Here is a 24,535-nt window from a genome sequence, read left to right as displayed (position 1 = left end):
ATATACAACAGAGGAGGAAAAATGTTCAGACCCACCACTGAGGAGTAGCGGAGGTCATCTGTGGGGTGGGTCAGAGTTCAGTAGCCAACTATTTGATATTGTTGCTGCTTTTCAACAGTAAACTTCTCTGAAGACACGGATAATGATGTCCAAAACGGATAAACGTAATAGGCAACGGGTGTTGATCATTTAGATAGATGACCAATACAATTCACCCATCTCAAATCACTAGATGTTTTGGAGATGCAAGGTTTTCAGTGTGGTGGTTTTAGAGCCCCCTGGTGGTGACAAACGTCGTTGCGCCGATTATTATTCTCCTCAAGAATTAAAATAAAAAAAATAAAACAATAAAAAACAATAATATTAAAATAATTTATTATAATTAAAATACATAAAATAGGGGTTTTATATATATATATATATTCAAGTTTAGCACAGCTGCGCATTTAATCACAATATCTCTGCCTCATGTGGAAGAATGTAAACAAGCAGCGATATCACCAAATGCTGTCGAGCTGTTAGGGATTAGAGTCAGCCCCGGTGCGGGATCTGATCCGGAACCAGTGGATAATTCTTTGCTCGTAGTAAGCGTGGACACTCTACGATGAAGAAGAGGACGAAGCCTTTTATTTGTCATTTTAATTCTCCAGCAGCTGACACGTAAACCTCCTGTCGCATAAGAAGCGGAGCAGCTGGCACGGAGCGCAGATGATGATGATGATGATGCTGAGGCTCTGGAGATGAGAGGTATTAATAGGAGCGCTTGAGTGTCACAGGATTTCACTGTCCAGACCGGGGGGCTTGGTGGAGAGTCGGTCGACCGGGTTGGGGGGGCTTCCGATCCAGACTGCGCAGTTGGAATAAAAATTAAAAAAAATAAGACAGAGAGTCACTGGTTGTCAGACACACAACATGGAGGTGCTGGCAGTTCTTAATTTGGGCGATTTTGCCCCAGCCTTCTCTAAAATGGGAATGTTTCCTGTGTTTGATCTCGCTTATTACATCGTATCCATCCTCTACCTCAAGTATGAGCCAGGTAAGTGTGCTTTGACACTTTTCTGTTTGCCGCAAGTGAGCGCTTGTCTTTCAGATTAAGGGCATGCTTCACTATTACATAAATATATTTATCTGCATAGTTTGGCAGGTGCATCTACTGTACTACATGCTCCACACTCACCAGACCTGTTGTTGTTAATAAACATACCTTTATTTATAACACCACAAAGTAAAAATATATATTGCTAATATAGGAATTAAAAATATAAACCCAAAAGAACGTATAAGTAGTGACTGAGATGAAAAAGCCTAATATTTATATAACGTGCATTTAATAATTAGTGGTTTATTATTTATTAATTTATGGCTTTTTTCTGTGGTATAACTACTCATTGCTCTTGAATCCCAAAATGGTCTTTCTGTTGCTGTTATCTCTATAGCACCCTATCCTTATAAAGCTTGACCTGTTATATAAAGTGAAGCAGGAGCTTGGTGCTGAGGAAATGTCTGTTGCTGCAGCAGCCTGACCTCATTTACACTGTAGGAACTCGCTGGAGTAGATTAAACTACTCAGCTTTGGGTCAAGGCTGATATTTTCCAAGATTTAACTCCTTTGAGCAACAGATCCTCTCGAGGAGGATGAAACCCGAGAGAAGGCCTGTGCATACCAATGGCTTAGGCAATAAATAGAAGATCCTGAAATAGAGTGTCAGTGGGCCTCCGAAGCCCCTTCTGCTGAACACTTGTAGGCTGCATTTGGGTTGGGTGTGTTATTTACACTGAGCGTTAAACATGAAATAAGGTGTTGAGCAAGAAGCCCAGCATGACCTTGATGTCCCTGGGAGTGTGCAGTCTTTGAAATACCTCACTTTCCACACCCCTAAAGAAAAAGTTTGCTCTGACGTGTGAAGTGAAGAAGGCAGGAGCGCCACACACACTTCAACCTCGTCACAAAATCAAAAAGTTCACAGATTTATTCTGTTGCTTCTAAAGGAGCATAAGCTGCATTGAACACCTTGTACAACATGAGTCACGTGGTTTGTACTAAGACAACTGGGAAATGTCATCTTTGTGTCATTATCTCCCACATTTTCCGCTGCACTGATGCTCCAGCCACTGGCAGTGAGGAAAGTATAGGAGCTGTTAGTCAGGTGAATAAACTTCTGTATCTCTTTAAATTACTTTGTCGTCTCTTTAAATTACTTCTGGAAACTTAGATTATGCTACATGAAGTATGTGGAGAAAGTTAATGGTTATATGCTTTTTCAAAATGTATCTACAACTAGGCTAGTTAGTATTACTTAGTTAGACAGAGTTAACTATGTTGTTGAACTCCCTGTGTTTTAAATTAAATTAAGCAGAAAATAAATTAATGCTAATCTAGAGTCACCCTTAGAGCGGACCTTTAGATACACATCAACACATCAAAGTTTGATTACAGGTCTTGGGGACTACGACTGCATATGTGAGAAAAGTTTTATTTTGTGGTGCCAGAGGAAGCTGCAGGAAATCTGACAATCTGCCTCAAGTGATGTCACTTGAGTCAACGTTGGTTGGGTCTGAAGAGAGATGAAGTTACCAGACCTCTGTAGCCCGCTCCTCATCTCTGCTTGAGGCTAGCAGCTCGAGACTTAGTCAGTCGCTACTAGCATAACACACCTGAAACTCTGATCTAAATTGTCAGCTGTCAAGTTGCATTGTGGGTGATGTAGGTTCCAAGTTTTTTGGGTAGTAAAGACGATACCTTAGGTTCTTAGGAGTCTGATAGTGTCATAGGAGTGCTACGGTTAATGGGTGGTGTACTCTGTTAAGTGTTGAGCCAGGTTAAAACAACACAACACGTGGCTGTTGTGCTGCTGCTGCTGCATGTGCAATATGTAAAGTGAGCAATGCAAACTTTTACTGCGAGATGCAAATTTAGTTTGAATAACAACTCTCCCGATGCTTTTGAATTGTAAGCAAGCGCAGCAACATGTCTCCGTGTGTCAGTTGAAATTCTGAATCTTTTGCAGTGACTTGCCGTTTTACTTTAGTGCAGTTGTTGTTGTAGTATTTCTGTTGTGACCGTTGCTAGTTTGAATGTACAAATGAATTTATGAATAAACTTAGTTCTTACTGCATCCCAAAGTTTTACGGGTGTCAAAAAGCAGGTGCAACACCATGCTGCTGTTCACATTTCCCGTAGTAGCTGAGGTAAAGGGGACTGGCTCACTCTCCTTTTAACACATTTGTTGTATTTAGTTTTAGATTAAATGAACAAGAAGTCGAAAACACTGAGACAGTATTTGTTTTTAAAGAGTCGTACAGTCAAAGGCACTGATGCACGTTTTAGAGTTAAAATCTGTTTTATCATCAGGCCTCAGACTAACTATAGCATGTCTATCAACCAAGGCTGACCTCATGACTGTGTACAACTTTATCTCATTTCACATTTCAGGACATTTTACAGTCAAATGACTCACACTGCCAAGATTTGATCACCTTATATCCACCATTAGTCGCACGTGTCTGAGTAGAGATCCCCAGTTCACAGACCACATGTTAGAGGAGCACATGAATGAGTTTTTTTTTGGGGGGGGGGTCGGTACTGTAGGAGGGAAGGGAGACAAGTGTGGGGGTCAGAGGTTAAGATGGGCCTGACAGTTGCAAGGCAGGAGGAGCAGTTGAGCAGAATATATTTATAGGGCCGCATTTCTCAGGATCAGATTGCTTTCAAACTGAGCGCCAGTTGCAGCACGACACCCTCACCCACCTGTTGTAGGAGATTTGTGCTCACATCTCGATTTACTGTATGTTTCTATCAATGTTGTAACAGCAGCCAGTTTTTTATTCATTTAAAAACAGAATACTATAATACTTATGTAGTTCTACACAAGTAAAATGTTTGATAGCAGGCCTTTTTAGTTTTGTAGTGAGGTTTTGCTACTTTTTCTTCCTCTTCTGCCCCTCAGAGTGTGTTATTGAACATAAAGCTACAGAAAGAAACAACACAGTCCATCTTCAAATGCTCATCCTGTTTCTTTCAGTCAGTTTTCTCTTAGTTTGCTGCAGTTTGCTTTATTTCACCGGTGAGGGTTCCCTGTAACGCAGTTTGAAGCCTTGACATTTTTGCTATAGTTAGCTGCAGTTTAACACATCTTGCATATTGATTTAGAAATGTGGGCAAACTGTTGACTGGGGCTGTAATTGAAGTGTCCTGATAGACAGTTTTAATGGATACCTGCCAACCAATCAGACACAAGCAATTTTCAAGTCGTCCAAGACGTTTGGCACATAATAAGTCAGTGTCACATATACTAAAAAAATGAATATTAAATTATCATATCTAAAACATATAGTTTATAAATTACAAACAGCAGTCTGTTCTGTTGAAGTCTGTGCTCGGGCATTTGTTGAGATGGCAAACTGTCAACTTGTAAATGACTGTAGAAGTCCTGGGTCAATATTAGGTTAAAAAAGACAGATTATCGGGGGTGTGCACTGAAATGGTCGACTGGGTGTGGACAAAGATATAGCGCATAGACACACAAGGGATCCACTGATAATGACTTTTGAAGGTCGTCGCTAACAGTTTTGCGCTGCAAGAACAAACAGAATATTTTTAAATTTCATATACACGGCCCAAATCAATCTGACCCATGTGATTTCCAAAAAAAGAACAAAGATTATCACAGAACTTTGTTCTGGCCAAAGTGGAAAAGCTTCTAAAACAGGATTTAGACAATTCAAATTTAGGACACAGTCAAGGCTATGTACTTTTTTCAATGGTTTCTAATCTAAAATAATTTGTTACATAAAAAAAAAAAAACATAATGAAATTAAAGAAGAGTTAGTTTGTTTTTGTTTTTTTTTAAAAAGAACATGGTTTAAAATGAGTTTACATTGAATGATTAAATCTGTCAATTACTAATTATATTAACTTTTTTTTCATTTTAAAATTCAAATTGATATCTGCTACAATGTTTTTTTGGTATAAGAAAAAACAAAAGTTTGACATTTTAAAATCGTACATACGGCATCTTACCTCTTAAGTTTTTATTTTAAATAAATTAGTTATAGGAATCAATAATTTCTTACAATCATTCAGTTACAATTAATTGGGAAAAGCCTAAACTGTATTTCCCTCACACTGCAATCCGAATCCATATATTAAGGCACCTTCATTTAATAAAGAAATTATAAAAAGAAAGAATACATTCAATCAAAATAAGATTTAAAATGCTTCAAGGTATTTTTGTAGCTGTGGTCGTGACAGAATCTGACAGTGGATGAAGCTGACTGTGAGATCTGATATTTAATAAAAGCCAAATACATCTTAATCTGCACACAAACAGACATAAGCAGGACACTGAGTGCACACACACACACACACACACACACACACACACACACACACACACACACACACACAACCTTCACCAACACCTCTAACCTAACCTGTTTGCTCACTGAAACACATTCTTATTATACTGTTATTACATTTTGTTGACAGCTCCTCCTCTGTGTTGCAGGCTCAGTGGAGGTTTCTCGCAGGAGTCCTGTGGCCTCCTGGCTCTGTGCCATGCTCTACTGCTTCGGTAGTTACATCCTCGCAGACATCATGCTTGGAAGCAGCCCCATCGACTATTTCCAACACAACAGCCACATCCTTCTGGCCTCAGCTGTCTGGTGAGAAAATCCTCAGAACGACTTCACCCTTCACGGGCGAGGAGATTCTGTTTTAAGGTCACACATGCACAGTGTCTTTTGGTTTTTTTTTTTGTTTGATTTTTGCACATTTCATCAAACTTTCAAGACTTTTCCCTTCCAGCCATTGTTTGGAGGTCTTTCCATTCAAAAAATTGACTGGTAATTTATGTCATGTGACTGCTGACTTAGACCTGCCATTGTGGCCAGACAACAACATGGTTCATTTATTTTTCTGCTTTTCGTAGGAAAAGAAACAAGTCTTTCAATCAAACGGGTCGGACCCAAAAACACTAAATATGCTTCCCACTTTTGACCAACTATATCTAACTATGCAGCTACTTTGTTTTTATGCTTTTAAGATTTTTTTTGTTAGTTTTTAGGTTGGTTAGTGGGGCTGAAAACATCTAAAAGCTCAGCATATCTGTTAAGAAACTACCACCCAGTCATTTGGGAGAATCCACAGATTGGCACCATGTATTTTTTTTATGAGAATATGGGGGATCTACAGTCCCTGGGGGGAGTTTTATAGGTAGATTTCAGTATCTTTATACTGTATTTGAAGATTCAGTTTCAGTGGCAGTGTGAAAAAGACTTTAAAACATCATTTAGTGGTCGACTACGACTCATGACCTTTTAGAAACAATTTTCTAACGAACATGAAACTTTGAGAAAAAAGTCCAGTTGTTTGGGTTGTGTGGGTTGTGTGGGTTGTTTCACGTCTCAGCAGAAGAAAAAACTAAACTTGATGGCTAGATGCAAGGGGGAAAATATAGGGGGCTTTTTGTGATTTGGGTGAACTGACCCTTTAATACAATACATTCAATACAATGTTCATCAAGCTAAATATAAACTATAGGAGAGAAATTTAAAGAAAATTCTTACCCTCACCTTCCCTCACTCTGATATCTTATATTTCTCTCCCTATGTCCGGTACGAACACAGGTACCTCATCTTCTACTGCCCACTGAACCTCTTCTATAAATGCGTGGCTTTCCTGCCTGTCAAACTCGTGTTGGTCGCCCTGAAGGAGGTCGTCCGCACCCGTAAGATCGCCGCCGGTGTTCACCACGCCCACCACGCCTACCACCACGGCTTCCTCATCATGGTCATCATCGGATACGTCAAAGGTTGGTGTCAGGTTTCACAGCAACTTGTGTTCATACAGTAGGACAGGACAGGTACCGTTACATCGTTGGTAATATCATATGCAGGATATTACAGTACACTATGAGCAAAACAAGTTGTGGCATGAAAATGAGTCATGTTTCATTTGGGCTTTTGAATCGTGTCAAAAAGTCCAGTTTTCAGTACCTTATCTTTTTCATCTTTGTGCTTACACGGTGCATGGTGAATTCATTTGTGTTTAATCGAATCCCCACACAGCCGATACGGGGGCAGATAGCATTCCATGCGAGCAAAACTGTACATAGTTCACACAGAGCTGAGGGATCAGGGGATTAACAGACACCCAGCAGCTAATTTTTGCCCCGGGCAGTGCAAGCCATTCATACGTGTGTTTACAATAACTTAATCACAACTTACCAATAGGCAACAATTTAAATGTTTGTTAAATAAGGACCACCTGCGAGGTCCCGTCTTTTGTTAAACACCTACTGTAAACCACATTTCCCCTGTACTTCTTCTCTGTGAAACTCTCCCATAAAACAAAAATAGCCATAGAAAATCTATATAAAGAGTCAGTGTGCTCTGGCCTCTTACTGTCTCTGCTGCAGCGGTGCGGCCCTGCAGGCTGGTCATGCTGAAAATGGGGGAGAAAGGCTGAAGCCAGATGAGAGCAGTGACACGAGACGCAGACTTTTTTGTCCTCATTTTTTCCACTTGTCTATTTTTATCTTGCCAGGGTCTGGAGTGGCTCTCATTTCCAATTTTGAGCAGCTGCTGCGCGGTGTGTGGAGGCCCGAGACCAACGAGATCCTCAACATGTCATTGTAAGTCTGTGTTTCCTGCTCTGCAGCAGCTGATGGGAACACATACTCATCACTACCTCATCCAGCATGTAGGCTGTTTTAGATTAGCGTGTAGCCCAACCCCAGAGACAAAACTAGAACTTAAAAGTAACTGTGATCACAGTCAGACCCAAACTACAGTCAATCTGTTTGAAACGCACAGTAAGTTTGTTGAAGATACTATATGTAGCTTGGTAGTTTGACATTGGTGCCCCCTAGTGGCAGCATCCATAAGAGAGCCTGTAATATCACTGTCAGATGAAAATATATTACCCATGGTTTTTATCATGGCAACAGACACTTCAACTTTATCATAAGGCTTTTGATAAGTGTAAGAGAATTTGTTCAAACTTCAGAGGTAACAATAAACCTCTAATAAAAACGTCAAATTTTTCAATAATGACAAAAAAAATTTAAAAATTAAAAAATGTTTGCCACGATCTCCCACTCCATCTCTGATTTCTGCCCTAGTAAGCAATATGATGGACAGATTTTTGCTGACAGTTTGTCTTTCATCTCCGCAGCCCGACCAAAGCCAGTCTGTACGGAGCTATCCTCTTCACCCTACAGGAGGCTCATTGGCTGCCAGTGTCCAAGAGCACCCTCATCCTCGTCTTCACCCTCTTCATGGCCACAAGCAAGGTGCTGCCGTGTGACATGTAGTTGACAGAGCTGATTTAAGTCTAGAGTTCTGATTGCGTATTGTGTTGTATATAAGAAGATAACATTTCATCCTTCATGAAAGGATTATGTGCCAGAAATAAAACACCCCACTTGCTTGTCATATGTAAATTGTCATATTAAATTGTGGCTAAATTTAAACAAGGAAAAAAAAACACACATGAAACACTATTTGTGTTTCATCGGCTTTCCAGGGAAACACACTTCTGTTTAAGTTTTTGAGCACCAGTGAACCTGTGGATCAGTGTTTTGATGAGATCCTTGCTTTGTTTTATGTCAGACTAGCACATGCACAAGAACGCACGGCAAGTTTATTTGTACAGCACGTTTAAAGAACAAGGCAATTCAGAGATATAAAAGAAACACGAGACAATATCAAATAAAATTGAACAACAGGAGAATAAAAGGTCATTACAGTTCAGTGACATTGCAATGCGAGATCTCAATTAACAGACACAAATTTGATCAATGGTAAACACCGATGCAGCAGAGGCTGAGATATCTTCAGTTTTTGTCCCTTGTATGAGACAAGGTCCAAAAATGCTGGATCCTACAATTCCCATGTTGCAACTCATTTGCATCTTTTGTTATTCCCTCCGCTCCTGGTAAACATGTTTCAAACATCAAAGAAAATCAGGGTTGTTTCATCAGACTTTAGAAAGTTCCTCCAAAACCGCAGACAATGTCATAAAACTCTTCTTCTCAAACTGACTTGAACTCGTCACGATGAGTAAACCAATCTCCACGTGCAAAAAATAGGTGGAGAGCCCATTTAAATGTCCTAAAATTTTCCCACTGTCTCCATCTTCCTTCAGGTGGTGATGACCGCAAGACACTCTCACGGCTCCCCCTTCGCCCTCATTGAGTCCTGGGTTTGCCATCTGCTGTTCGGCTCCCCACTGGGTGGCTCTGAGGAGGACCACCACCATCCTCCCGCCGCCACTCCATCCTCACCTCTCAAAACCAAGGAGGAGCTGAGCGAAGGCGCTCGCAAGAGGAAAGCCAAGAAAGCCGAGTAGGATGTCACGCTGCTCTGATGAAACTGCATCTGACTCGCCCTCATGGCCTCCACATGATGGGACTTCCCATTCCTTTCTAGGGAAAGGGGCAGTTTGATGTTTTACCAAATGAGACCCTTTCTGTTAGAGCCAAATGGTGCTTTCTGCATTTTACACAGCATGAGGACTCTGTAAATACCAGAGTAAACGTTTCACACTGCAGCCCAACCTGGACATTTTAGACCTACTTATTTATGCGTTTGTGAACATCTGTGCCAAACACTGTGTGGTGATCCATGTTTGTAGGAGCTGCGTGGTCGTTCTAGGATGGCCTTCGTCCCACATCAGTAGTTGTGTTACCAGGTGTCGTTGGATTTCTTTTAATCCACCAAACCGTATTTTATTAAAGAAACAGAAAATGCAAATTAATCTGACTCTCAATCAGAAATTCAAATGTGAATAAAGCATAAACATTGCTGCTTTTTACATTGAGACGGAGACAAATTCATGTCTTTGAATAAAATTAAGAGAAACACTGAGTCCTGGTGGTTTTTAATTTCCTCCCCTTATTGACATAAATTTTTTTTTTATGATTTCTTTCCATTGGTTGTAAATGTTTAAAACCAGTTTTCTAGATATCGTTTCAACATCTTGTCTCCACTTTAGGCCCAGGCCTAGATTCAGCAGTATGTATCGTATTACATTTACCAAAGTGCCTCAACAGATTGATTGTACAAAAACATGTTGAAATATTCCCCTTTTTTAAAAAAAAAAAGAAAATAAAACTTTTAGGACTTAATGCTGCAACACACACAGGACAGGAGTCGGGTGGCAGTCAGGAGGAAGTCTTCATAAACTCTGTATTATGTAACTCTGAGGCTGTTGGGAGGTGACAGGAAAGGTCTGAGGTCAACCCGAGGTCGCGTCCTGAGAAACTGGGAAGCCCCCTGCCGTGTTGACAAACTCTTGTACTACAAGCAATAAAGCATCACTAATGAACTTTACAGGAGGCTTGTTGCTCTCGACCTTTGACCTCAACATTCCTCACAGCGGCAGAGAGGATCGGGGAGGTAAGAGATCTGTTCGCTGCATTTTCAGGTCACATTTGTAGCACTGGTGGAGCTCAGTCACACACCTCTAAAGCTGAAATGGCCCTTTATTGTAGCTGGTTGTAAATACAATTTTTAACAGTTTTATAGGAGGTTGCAGCCAATGACTCTTTTCCTTATGGATTCATGTGTTGATCATTTTTCTGATGAATCCATTAATTCTTTGGTTTGTCCGACCAACAGTCTAAAGCTCAAAATGATATAATTACTTGTAACTTAAGACAAAGAAAAGCAGCAAATCATCACATTTGAGAACCTTAGAAACCCTTAAGGTGAAAGAATGGGAAAACTGTTCATTGAAGGAATTTTAATCATTAATGGTTCCCTCCATCCTTTGATAAAACACATTATTGAACCAGTTAGAATTAAATCAAACTTTCAGCCCTTATTGATAACAGTTTAAAGATGAGAAAGAAGATCTCAGAGATGTTATGTAATTTCTTCCACTCCACACAAAGTATCCAATTCTCCAGTGTGGCGACAGAAACGAGATGTTGTGTTTGTTTTTCCACTATGGCCCAGAATGAGACTTCCCCGCTCCTTTGGGCAAGGCAGCGAGAAGACGAGGGAGTGGAGGTGGTGAGAGCTTGTCAAAGTGATCTGGTCTAAAACCCCAAAACCTTCAGTGTGAGGAATGTAACCAACATCTGTCTATCCCATTACTGAAAAATACGAACACACACACATACACACACACACACACACACACACACACACACACACACACACACACACACACACACACACACACATTCCTACTTCACAAACAGTGGACCATCATTTCTAATTATTTATGAGAAAACAACAAGAACAAAAAAACTCTTTTTACTGAGCCCCATAACAATCAAACTCATACCCACAAACCTTCCAAAAAGTTCTGTGACAGCACGAGCTGCATAGTCAGATAATCATCCCTCATTTTATTGAGTCTTATAAATAAGTTATTTTGGGTCAAGGACACTTGAAACAAATGTTTCATCTGGTTGTTTGGCTTCAAAATTCACCAAAGGACTGAACCCACTACGTCAAGACTTCAGAGCAAGCCTCTGACACCCTGAGCCGTTTGCTCTGACAATTAAGAGCTGTGAGTCTTCACTTTGGGTGTTGGGATTTAAAATTCATGGAGCCTCATAAAATCAAGCCCAGAACTGATATGCTGCGGTATTTAGTAAAAGGAATGCTCCATTGTTTCTCTTACAGCCAATGTCTAAATGAAGGAGTCAGAATGTGAAAGAAATAAAGCTCGAGTGTCTCAGTTCAAATATCATTTGATCATTTGTCTGACCAAAGAGCTCATGGTCTTAAAAGACTGAAGCTCTAAAGGTTGATCTTTAGGAGGCTCTGTGAATTTTGTAGTCCAAAACCCGAAGTAACGATTGAAAAGCGCGATTAGGGGAAACACCCAGTGTGAAGGGGACCTGGTGGTGCGATGGGTTTGTTCACAATCAGTCAGCCAGTGGTGCAGTGTGTGATTCGATTCCTGCCCGTCGCCAGTACCTGAAGCATCAAAACCAGTCCTGCTGCAGAGCCCCAGTTGGATCCACACTGGCCCTGCAGTGGGTTGCGTTCTTCCAGCAGGCCAGTTTGTCTAAAATACACTGAACCGAAAACACCAACCAACCGACTAAAACCCCCTTTTGATTTGTACTATGTAGCCCTACCTAGCTGTTAGTGAAGCATAACCGGTCCTTTCAATTGGCCCACTTTGGTATGACCTGAATGGAAACCACACAGAGACTGATGCTTCTGTTATATGTGTGGATGTCTCATGTTGTGCAATCAAACCCCTATCCTCATTTCCAAAGAAGTGATTTGTAGGACTGGGATTGGGGATGTAAGCCAGGGAGTGGGGGTGTGAGTGGGGCGGTTGAGGAGTGGGGGGGGGGTTGGTATAAAGCCAAAGCAGGGGAGGAAAGACTAAAACTATGCGGGAACCAGGTTTGCACGGGGTCCACTGATACTGAGCTCAAGGAAGGGGAGAGAGAAGACACAGATCTGCTGTACCTGAAGAGCTGCAGAGATTAAACCATGCTGTGGTCCCTGGTGCTGACCTGCGCGCTGTGCATGGGACAACACGTTGCAGAAGGACAGAGAGGTGAGCCAAACTCTTTTTAGATTTTATAGTCATTTTAAATAGGTTTGCTAGATAGGAACTTTATTGTCCTCATTTCACCACACAGCATAGAAATCACTAAAATACACATGACTATATAAGACAGGTAATGACTGCAAAAAGCAGCAGCACAGCATGACAACATGACTTGAAACAAGCTTTGGGCTGGGAAACAATAAAATGAAAACTGACTTATCTCACTGGGAAAATGGCATCGCAAAAATGTCTGAGAACATCCTATAAATTAATCAAAATTAAGCCACAATTTTGTTTACAAAAAAGGTATTTGCTTATTATTTTTATTTTATTTTTATAATTAGAAAACCAAGAATCTGACTTCTCGAGGAAACACAAAATTGACTTGTCAAGGTAAAATAACTCAGAGGACTCTGGAGTTTGAGTATTCCCTGCAAAGCTTTGAGGACATAAATGTATTTACACACAATGAGGAAAAACAATCACTGTGAGCTTTCTGTTGAAGGAAAAAAAAAAATCCTCCAACCTTTCTATTAGTGGTGGGAGAGATTTATTTCCAGTATCTTTTCTCTGTGCTGTGGAATTCTTTCAGTAAACAGAGTTGCTGCTAATGAGAAGAACACATTTCCTGCGCTTCACACTGGGGAGATTTCTGCCCTTATACGGCTCCTCTGGGGGAAGAGGTGATGTCTGAAGTGACTGAAGGGGGGATGTTGGGGTCTTTGGGTCAATTAGTACAAGCAGTACGGTCCATCAAGATCTGACTACACCTGAACACAAACAGTATCCCAGCCTGGCTGGAGGTTTACGAATCTGACAGCCACAGGGTCTGTAAACTGAGAACCACTGCAGTTTTTGTTTTTTTTCACATTTTTGTGGACTTAAAGAGAAATTTCAGAGTTGGTACAATCAATATTCTTTATAATAACAACATATCAATAATGTGAAAACAATGTGACAACGAGAGCAGAGAATTTTCCTCTGAACTGGCTCGTGACTCCACTGTTTTGTTTCACTCTCACTGCTCAGTCACACAAAGTTTCCCTTCATTTTGTAATTTTTCTATTGAATTGCTTTTTTTACTTTCGTGATAAAACGAAAAATGTTTCTTTGACATGTTAAAACACAGTGTAACAGTAGAACAATAGGAGAAGACTCATAAAATCAGAAAACAGACGTAGTAATGTCAGTTAGTTACCACCATAAGCTAGTGGTTATACCAGACAAAGTACAGGCTGAAACTCCAGAGTTTATTGATTTGAATAAGCAACTTTTCAGCCTCTCTGCTTTGTAGGATGGTTATGGTGACAGATGGTTTACATTTCATTATCTGCACTGAAAATCCAGATCATATTCAAACCTGGGACTCGGTACTTGGACTTACAGTGACACGCTGTAAAAACACCAGGATGTCCACAGAGTTTAGTTCCTGTACGCATGCAACATGAAAAACTTACATAACTTTTTGCAACTTACATAAAATTTTGTATCATTCCATATCTGGAAAATCAGTTTTCCAGCTCCAATCAAAACATCTCCGACTCCAGTGAAAGCGTGGGCAGTGGATACAAGTGAGGTCTGTGGTGGCTGAGGAATGTCAGGTGTTAGACTATTAGATAAGAGGCAGTGCATCATGTTGTACAGGAGGACATGTGTGTTGTAACCGCTGCCCCCAGTGAGCTTCCAGTCCCAGATGTTCAGCCAACAGAGTATCCACAGAAAAACTGATGAGGTGCAAAGACCTCTAAAGAGGCATCCACCTGGAACAAGGTTTTACGACTGTTTGTTTTGGCGTTCGATGGAGTGCTTCTGTGTACTGTACATACAGTCCACATATTTTTTTGCATTTCAGGCTCTGAGCTTCAGCACATTTAATTTGAATAAGTATAATGGATACAACATTAAAGTACCAAGTTTCAGATTTAATGTGAGTAGATTTAATATTGTCTTGGAAAATCCTTTTAAGGGAATGACTACCTAAATCCTTACCCCCATAGACATCAGCAGAAGCTCTGTATCATCCCTGGTGATTCTGTCCCAGGCCTTCAGTGCAGCAGCCTTCAGCTGTGGGGTCTCTACCTCTAGTCTGGTCTTCAGCAAGTGAAATGCAGCTCAATCAGACTGAGATCAGGTGATTGACTCACAGGACTCGAGGATTTTCTACCTCCTCACCCTTTGCTTGCTTTGACCATACATTTAGGACAGTTGTCCTGCTAAATGGTGAAATCATCCAGTGAGTTTAGATTCATTTTACTGAATGTGAACACACAGAATGCTCATGTCGACCTGCATTCATCCTGTTGATTTTGTCAGCAGTGAAATCCTCAACAAATGCCAGTGTGTCAGTTCCATTGGTTTGCATACGTAAAAGCCATAACAGAAGCACCACCATGTTTGACAGATGAGGTTGTGGCTTTGGGTCATGAGCTGTTACATTTTTCTTTGCTCTTTGTTCCGCCTGGCCTTTCTGTGTCTCAGGCTTCCCATCTAAATCACTCTCAGTCAACTCTGAGCCATGTGAGAGCTCTTTTATGAACTAATGTTACAACGACTCAGCTGCCCAAGAAACATTTAGTACCAGTTACTTTTAAACCCTTGCAGTTAGGGCACTGTGTGTTAAAAGGGTTATATCTCACACATAGTTAAACTCTGCACATGAGTAGACTGGTTCACTTAAGAGGGTAAATCAGCTGGTAATATAAATAGTTATGTAATGTATCTCTTCTAATCGTTGTAAGTGCAATACATTGCTGAATGTTTTTGTTTTTTTTCCAAATCCAGATGGAGAAATTATCAGCCAGATTAAAATGACTAACCTTGCGCTGGCTGAGATCAAAGAGCTTCTGAAACAACAGGTAAAAACCATCTTCACTTCCACAGCTGGTGCACAGTTAGCGATCTCGTCATCTTCATCATACTCAGCTGTGCACAACTCATGAGTCTGCGCACACACACAGGGCTGCTTATGATCTGGTGCGAGGTCATACTTCATAATTATTTCTGCAGATAAAAATTAGACTAAATGTTAAACCCATCACTTATCAGTTGCCCAAAAAATAAATCAGATGCATTTTAGATATGAAGAGATAAAACTCAAATACTCTACCCTTGTTTCTACTTAAAAGCTCTAAAAGCTAAAATTCATTGATTCATCATAATTATTTAGGCCTCAAAAATGTTGCATTTTAATTGATAACCATTGTAAATAAAAGGAGCTATTTGTAAGCTAACGCTACATAGCCACCATTAGCAGTAACAGCTGTTTTTTTAAGAGTCTTTCCAAAAGCTTCTGCCATTGCAGCCTTACTTCTGCACGGCTGCCGGGACGCTACAGTGACTCAGTATCGGACAGTAATGAGACAGACCAGCTGGACCAGGGCTAGCTGGTTAGCATGCTTACTTCAGTAAGAAGGAAATACACGATAGAAGTAGAGGCGATATAAAGAGACAGCTCATGGGGAAATTGCTGCTGAACTCACAAAATTTCTTCTAGACCAATAAGTAAACAGCTGTTTTCCAAACGGCTAGGTGACAAAACCTTACTAAACTTGCATGGGCAGATAATCAGATTCAGTTTGCTACTTATTGTGTTGAGGAATCATACAAACTGTATGTCTGTGCCAGTAAATGATAATCTATTGATCCACTGTATTTTTCAGATAAAAGAGATAGTATTCCTGAAGAACACAGTGATGGAGTGTGAAGCCTGTGGTGAGTTGACCTGCCAGAAACCCTTAATGTACTTAATACACTCCAGTTCATGTTTGAAAGTACATCATTTCCATGTTGAAATTACTCCCCCACTTACATTTTGAAAATGAATTTGAAAACTCTGGCTGTTGTCCTGAGTTGTAGGCTGATAGTAAAAGCCAATTTCCACATCCATTTTCAATAAGTTTGAAGACCTGGAATTGATAACACACTTTATCCATAGTTTTTTTCCCCAGATTTTAAAGATGTGCATAGCAAGATGTATACATGACTATTATCAGGACAGAATGCATTAATATTTTTGTGTGTTGATGGAAGCTCCATATCATCATATAAAGCTGATATACCACAGAATCCGTCAAAGCGAATTAGACACAAATCATCAGAACAAAGTTAGATAAGCATCGTATGAAACGACACTTCACTGCACTGAAACACAAGATACTTGATCTTCTCTCTCCTCAGGGATGGGAGGAATGCAGCCTCGTTCTTCCTGTGTGCCCAACCCGTGCCACCCAGGGGTGAAGTGTATGGAGACACCTCAGGGTGTAAAGTGTGGACCCTGTCCTGATGGTATGCAGGGTAACGGTACCCACTGCACTGACGTGGATGAGGTACACAGAGATATGATACAATATGTCACGACATAATACATTAGCCACTGAAAACATCTGAGTTACTGTGCAGGGCTTGTTAAAAGAAAAGAATATTTGTTTTGTGATTGATGCACTTCAAAACAATTGATCATCATCAGCTTACGTGGTGTAGCAGAGCCAGGAATTGATCATGAATAACATCCTCATGTGTGTGTTTGTGTATCTCTGTTGTTGGCAGTGTACAGTGATGCCTTGTCACATGGGTGTGCGCTGCATCAACACCTCCCCCGGCTTCCGCTGTGGTTCCTGTCCTGCTGGATACACTGGGCCCCAGGTCCAGGGCGTCGGCCTTGCCTACGCCACCGCCAATAAACAGGTCAGCAACGGTGAACACACACACATACAAACACACTGTTCACCTCCTCTAAACCACTACATCCACTGTCAGAACAAAAGAAGAAAACAAAGTGACTCAGGCTCATAGATTACTGAGCATGGAGATTCTTTCTTGACCATATCACACACCCTGCGGATGCTAGTAAGTGAATCTTGATGATTATTATAATAATAAGATATTTTATAGATAAACTAAATCAATGTGGTTATTTCAGTTGAAGTGGTGGTAGTTTTAAATATTTAGGTATTAAAAACAATATGTCATCAATATTTTATTAAAAAGATGAAGACTAACTGTATGGACAGTAGTATCATTCATCCACAGTAACTGCTGCACAACCTATTTAATTAGATATTTAAAAATAAATTTGTGAAAAATAAAGTAATTTATAAATAAATTCAAAAAAATGTTTTAAAACATCTTCTCCCCTATTATGAGACTGTGGTAAGTCTGGATGAAAACATACAGGAGTAGCCATTTTCCCCTCTCTACCTCAACACGTTCGTCTTGTCCCTTTCACCAGCTCCTTTCTACATCCATCAGCAACACCTCCTCCCTCTCCACACAGAATGTCAAACAGAGCGCACTGGACCGTTTCAGCACCACTTCAATCTGAAACACAAGACTGCTTTCACTTCACTGCACTTCATTTTGCCTCTTATTTCGATCTTGACATGGAAGCCCATTAAAGTTACTGGATGTTCTTTCTGTCTGCTTTTCCTATCAAGGTGTGCAAGGACATCAATGAGTGTGAGGCCTCCAACAGTGGAGGCTGTGTGGAGAACTCAGTCTGTATGAACACACCTGTGAGTATAATCACTAGGAACATGTTATGCTTGAGGGGAATCTGCTGCTAATACAGTACTTTATAACTCGTATATAAGAAAAGAGGACTAACAATGTTAGAAATGTTGACCATGTCTTCAAAACCTGATGCTGATTGGACAGTGTCAGTTCAATCACAAGTCCAGTCAGAGGGCTGGTGGTTCTTTTGCCTATAGGTGTAGGTGTGAACCTTGAGCTCTGATGCTGATGGAGTCAGTGCCTCTGTGTATCATCAGGGCTCGTTCAGGTGTGGTCCCTGTAAGCCGGGCTACGTTGGCGATCAGAGACGTGGCTGCAAGCCTGAGAGAGCCTGCGGGAATGGACAGCCCAACCCCTGCCACGCCAGCGCAGAGTGCATCGTACATCGAGAGGGGGCAATCGAGTGTCAGGTGAACAAATTAAACATTAGACTTCTTTTCCTCGGGGAAAAGGTTGGCAAGCATTAAATATACAGTAGTAGTAGCTGAGTTTGTACAGAGCTGCAAAACATACCATGAAGCTGTTTAAACATTTTTGACCCAACTCTTTGAAATATAAAACTTTGAGCACTTTGTGCCAAATATTGTGCAATCGCAGGCCTGTTAGAGGACTTACTGCAGTGTACAACAGAGCCAATGAAAACAGTCGGGACAGTTCATAAAACACTTTCCATCCGCACAGTGTGGAGTTGGATGGGCTGGTAACGGCTACCTCTGCGGTTCTGACATTGACATCGATGGTTTCCCCGATGAGAAGCTGGACTGTCCTGAGAGGAACTGTAACAAGGTGAGTAACTAATTTATTTCCACGATACAAAAAACAGTGTAAATGATCACAATATAGTCATCTACAAAGAATAACAACTGTCGTTGTAGCTGTCGTAATATATATAGAGAGAGTGAGAGTGAGAAATTGTAGAGTATTTAAAGTTAACTTTTGTTGACACTTTGTCAGAAACTGAAAAGTCTTTGTTTCAGGCCAATGTTTGGGGCTTGAATTGCATTAGAAACAACAATTAGACCATCATGGGACGGTAAAATTCTAAACTAAAACTAACATATCTTAGTTTCAGCAGCTCTTGAATTGAAACACGCTCTTCATGGAAGGAGAAACTGATCCAAAACACTGTGTATCATACACTATACTGGTGCAATAAATGGGTTTTGGTTGTCCTTTTTTGCCTGCCATCTCCCTTTCTTAACTTAATTGTACCTGATTTTTTGGTTTTGCTTTCTTGTAGTCAACGTTAATTAATAGTGAGCAAAATTCTTTTCAGGATAATTGCCTTACTGTTCCCAACTCTGGTCAAGAAGATGCAGACAAAGACGGAATAGGAGACGCCTGTGATGAGGATGCAGATGGAGACGGGATCCCCAACATGCAGGTTCATACATTAAAGACAGTGATGAAAAATGAAAATCATTGAAAAGAGATACAAATTAAAGAATGGCTTGTGTACACACTGTATATGTTTTCAAGTCACTTCACTTCCCGAAACTAAAACAGCGTCTTTTCAGGACAACTGTGTGCTGGTGCCCAACGTGGATCAGAGGAACATTGATGAGGACGACTTTGGTGACGCCTGCGACAACTGTCGTGCTGTGAAAAACAACGACCAGAAAGACACAGATGTGGATGAATTTGGTGATGAGTGTGATGAAGATATTGACGGGGATGGTTAGTATGCCATATGGGTCATTGTATATATATATATATATATATGTATATATATATATATATATATATGTATGTATATATTACAGGACAGACAATCCATTTCTAAATGGACTAAAAGGGGATGTGAGTATGTAGGTTTTGATTTGTCATAGCAATATTTGCAAACATTGATATGAATGAGGCCTGCAACTTGAGGTATGATTGTATCATTGATGAATACATGCAGCTATACGACTTCAGTGTAAGAAAAATCAGGGGTTGACTTTTCACATTCACCGATGAACACTTGAATCTCAGGAATCCCCAATCACCTGGATAACTGCAAAAGGGTTCCCAACACCGACCAGAAAGATCGAGACGGAGACAAAGTGGGAGACGCCTGCGACAGCTGTCCTTATGTTCCCAACCCCGACCAGGTCAGAAGACTGTGTTTCATGCTCTTCTGGTTACATACTGCTCCCATGCTGTTTACATACTGAAACTCAACATGTGTTATAAGAGCCATTTTAACTCAAAGAGTATGATCATCTTACTGGTCAGTCTGTCGAGCCGAAGTATGAACAGGTTCAACTCCTCAGACAGAAGAGTAGGTAAGAGTAAGAGTAAGGAAGTATAAAAACATTTTGCAAAGTAAAGAGGAATGCTAAATGGATGTGGTTGCAACTCACACATCAAATATTCATGACAATCAAAGTTAAAGTTAAAAAAAAGAGTCGGACTGTTGGGTTTAGTTTGGTCCGATTTGAATGACAGTGGTCTTTTTCCATGAGTAAACAACTGTCATCAGATTTTGATTCATATTTTGTAAAAAACTGACATCACCTTTTCCAACTGAGCCGCATCAAAAACACATCTCTCATGTACAATAACCAAAACTTTTCTAACTTTATAATCCATCAGTAATAAGCTGTAATAAGGTTCTTCAAGAGCAAAAAATGTAAATATATGAATAGTTTTCACCACTAAGCACAATGACTGATGACTGATCTGAACAAAAGGCTTAAAGGACAACTTAAAGTTCTTGTTTTGGCTGCCCTCCTGCTAATGACGTTTATAAAAACTGTCACGTAATTAAAGATGTCAGCAGATATGTTGGGTTCATTGCCTTGCTGCCTGTTTTGTCAAAGGTAACACAGACCTTGTTCAGTTTCCTCTCAACAATAACTCACATTAACTCTCTCAGATGGATGCTGATAACGACTTGATCGGAGACCCCTGCGACACCAACAAGGACAGGTATCGTGTGACCTAATCAGTCACATCACAAATACAATAGTTCTCTGTGTCGTACTGGAAATCAAAAACTTTCACACGACAATAAAATCAAACTCTCGTCTATCCAGTGACGGTGATGGTCACCAAGACTCTCGGGACAACTGCCCAGCTGTCATCAACAGCTCTCAGCTCGACACCGACAAAGACGGCAAGGGTGACGAGTGTGACGATGATGATGACAATGACGGCATCCCAGACCTGCTGCCGCCCGGTCCCGATAACTGCCGTCTGATCCCCAACCCTCTGCAGGAGGACTCTGACGGTGGGCAGCACTCCTGACATATCAAAGGAGAAATTCCTGTCATTTTCTTAAACAACAAATAAAGAAAAAGTTTTCTTCTTAAGTCAGTCAACGACTGCTCTTTAATTTATCTCCTCAGGCAATGGTATAGGTAATGTCTGTGAGACGGATTTTGACAACGACACTATCATCGACACCATCGATGTTTGTCCAGAAAATGCTGAAGTCACCCTCACTGACTTCAGGGAGTACCAGACTGTCGTTTTAGATCCGGAGGGAGATGCACAGATTGACCCCAACTGGGTGGTGCTGAACCAGGTTAAGTCATTGTTTTTTCCTTTTGTTGTTGTATTTCTTGTGTCCCAAAACACTTCTTCTAATCTGATTAAATCTTAAATCCATGGTTTTTTTTTAATCTTGCAGGGAAGAGAGATTGTCCAGACGATGAACAGTGATCCTGGGTTGGCTGTTGGTAAGTGCATCATATCAGCTGTTTAAAGGAATACTTTGACATTTTGGGAAAGTAGCTCATTAGGCTTCTTGCAAAGAATTAGATGAGAAGACTGACACCTCTCTCATGAGTGCACGGTGAATATGAAGCTACCACCACCAGCTTAACTTCAATCTTTCTATAAAGATCAAAGTATCCATAAATTTCACTTTGTGCTTTAAAACTGTAGCTGGTCCGTTACCATATCTAGTCATACATGTGTGCAACATTTTCCCCCACAGGTTACACTGCTTTCAGCGGCGTGGATTTTGAAGGGACCTTTCATGTAAATACGGTAACGGACGACGACTACGCAGGATTTATCTTCGGCTACCAGGACAGCTCCAGTTTCTACGTGGTGATGTGGAAGCAGGTGGAGCAGATCTACTGGCAGGCAAACCCATTCAGAGCTGTGGCAGAACCTGGCATCCAACTGAAGGTAGTGTGCTGCTCCGCCAATAAGAAAAGAAATAATATTGTAAAGACACATTCACATTTTAGATTTTTAAATGGCTTTCTTATGCTTGTGACTGATCTCTAAAGCACTATTAAACTGATTTATAAAGCCATTAAAATTACAGCTTATAAAACCTTTATAAATGGTGCTTTGGTGCCGAAATATCAGCATTTCTCAGGAACAGAGGAGGAAGACATAACCTGTTTGTTTGGGGTAAACCTCAGTGGCCAGCTATTAGCCAGTGGCCTTGTGTACATTTACTTCTTGCTTGTGTCTTTATGTTGACAATACTCCATTCTTCCTCAAGATATGCATAAACACCCAAGAGCTGCCATGACAAGCTTAATGATCTGCTGCAATCAAAGGGCCAAAGACATCAGTTGGTCCAGAGACTCAGACTTTGTCATTTGTGGTTTCCAAAAGGCCGTGAAGTCAAACACAGGTCCAGGCGAGAACCTGAGGAACGCGCTGTGGCACACCGGTGACACCAGTGACCAGGTGAAACTCCTGTGGAAAGATGCTCGCAATGTTGGCTGGAAGGACAAGACTTCGTACCGCTGGTTCCTCCAACACCGGCCCGCTGACGGCTACATCAGGTACATCAGTTAGATGAGATTGTTTTTAAATCAGTTTAATCTCTGTGCGGTAAGTTTGATCCTTGACATGGTTAGCCTTTAGCTTAGCACCAAGACTGGCAGGTGGGAGAAACTGGCAGCTGCTACCAAAAGGGAGAGAGAGCGAGAGAGAGAGAGAGAGAAAAAATATTCAAGCATATTCTAAATTATCTTGTTTACAGACTGAATAACATATGTACAAATCATGACTCCATGCTTTGCTGTGTTGTTACCTTCTCTTTGTTGGTGTGCAGAGTTCGTTTTTACGAGGGTCCTCAGATGGTGGCGGACACAGGTGTAATCATCGACGCCACGATGAGAGGAGGCCGACTAGGAGTCTTCTGCTTCTCCCAGGAGAACATCATCTGGGCGAACCTGCGTTATCGCTGCAACGGTGAGTGACGCGTCACAGAGGTTTGAGAGACGCGACTGTGGCCACAAACTGCTCTTTTACAGCGACATTTATCAGCTACTTGTCGTTGGTTTTGTATTTAAGTTCTAAACAAAATGATATTTTAAACTGAGCATTAATGTTTTTAAACAGTTTAACAAAGGTTATTAGTACTTACTACTACTTACCTCAGTTATTAAAAAGCTAATTAGTTGGAAATGGCTTGATATGAAGTAAAATGATTGAAGAAGGGCAAAGAACACATCTGAACATTTTACTCTCCATGTTTTAGAAGAAATTGAAAGAGCATTCTGATAAATTTGGGTGTGCAAACTTGTTTTATACTTACTGTACAAACACAAATGGAAAATAGAGGCTGTGTAAATGCAGCAATTGTGTAAGAACAGAACAAATTTTCCTTCTCCTTGTGGAGTATTTTTCCTTTGGCTGCTCAAACTGAACTAAACTGATTCCACCTCATGCTGTGTCTTGTTTCAGACACTCTTCCTGAGGACTTTGACACCTACAGAGCCCAGCAGGTCCAGCTGGTGGCCTGATGAAACGGGGACGAGCCCAGGGAATTCTGGGAACACTTTCCAACGCACAACGGTGTCTCAGAAAGAAAATCATTGTCACACAAAAAGTTGAATGAAAAGTCCAAGAGACGTCTCTGAAATGAAGACGACAACAGATCGACTGCGCTCCAAACTCCTGACAGAGAAGCGGAAACTTCACGGCTGTAAAAAAAATCCTCAGAGGAAACCAGCGATTAAAAAATAAAACATAAACAGTTTTTTTGAAGAAATTTGTCTGAAATAATATTGAAACGAAATATCATCATCTATATTTTTTATAACTTTCAATGTATACTTTCTGAAGGAAGAACTATTGCAAAGATTAAACTGTCAATATTGAATAAATGTGGATGGTGGTTGGTAAATTATGAGCAGTATCTGGATGAATTTAAACTCTAACTTCTAACTGTGACAATTTATTATGGCGATTGTGCATTTTCAAATAGATTATAGCCTCTCTGATCAATAACCAGAGAGTATTAGCACAAAACCAATTGTGAAATAATTGATTTTAGACGTAACTTTAAATTGTAAACATGTCAAATGCATCAGTGGGAAAAAATAATTGTTGGTGATGATGCAAATTTTCGAAAAAAAAAGATCAGGAATATTATATTTTTGTCATGTAACGAGTCTTTAAATATCTAGAAACGTGCTCTATAAATGAAAGGTTCTATACGTTATCCAATATTAGTAATCCCTCTCATATATTAACTCTACAAACAAGGTCAAACATTTGACTTTAAGTAACAGACATGACTTTTTTCAAACTCAACAG

General features: G+C 40.5%; 2 protein-coding genes across 2 annotated transcripts; both read left to right on the top strand.

Moving 5' to 3' along the window:
• The first annotated feature begins 783 nt into the window (after positions 1-783).
• Positions 784-9,870, top strand: tmem38a (transmembrane protein 38A). The gene is made up of 6 exons (XM_023426527.2): positions 784-1,036; positions 5,508-5,664; positions 6,628-6,812; positions 7,547-7,634; positions 8,177-8,294; positions 9,149-9,870. The coding sequence occupies exons 1-6, from the start codon at positions 913-915 to the stop codon at positions 9,350-9,352; spliced, it is 876 nt and encodes a 291-aa protein (XP_023282295.1). The 5' UTR covers positions 784-912; the 3' UTR covers positions 9,353-9,870.
• Positions 9,871-12,368: 2,498 nt separating this feature from the next.
• Positions 12,369-24,122, top strand: comp (cartilage oligomeric matrix protein). The gene is made up of 19 exons (XM_023426535.2): positions 12,369-12,535; positions 15,311-15,384; positions 16,189-16,240; positions 16,706-16,854; positions 17,075-17,212; positions 17,962-18,039; positions 18,295-18,447; positions 18,719-18,823; positions 19,314-19,421; positions 19,555-19,714; positions 20,012-20,130; positions 20,898-20,950; positions 21,058-21,251; positions 21,370-21,548; positions 21,654-21,702; positions 21,963-22,159; positions 22,601-22,773; positions 23,046-23,185; positions 23,681-24,122. Exons 1-19 carry the CDS (start codon positions 12,469-12,471, stop codon positions 23,737-23,739), a joined length of 2,247 nt encoding a protein of 748 aa, XP_023282303.1. The 5' UTR covers positions 12,369-12,468; the 3' UTR covers positions 23,740-24,122.
• The last annotated feature ends 413 nt before the right edge of the window (positions 24,123-24,535 follow it).

Source organism: Seriola lalandi, unplaced genomic scaffold (genome assembly GCF_002814215.2).
Source record: "Seriola lalandi dorsalis isolate HSWRI2012SDOR001 ecotype SW California unplaced genomic scaffold, Sedor1 jcf7180002054829, whole genome shotgun sequence".
Classification (NCBI taxonomy): Eukaryota; Metazoa; Chordata; class Actinopteri; order Carangiformes; family Carangidae; genus Seriola; species Seriola lalandi.
The sequence above is the reverse complement of the archived record's forward strand: the minus strand, read 5'-3'. Positions and strand labels throughout refer to the sequence as shown.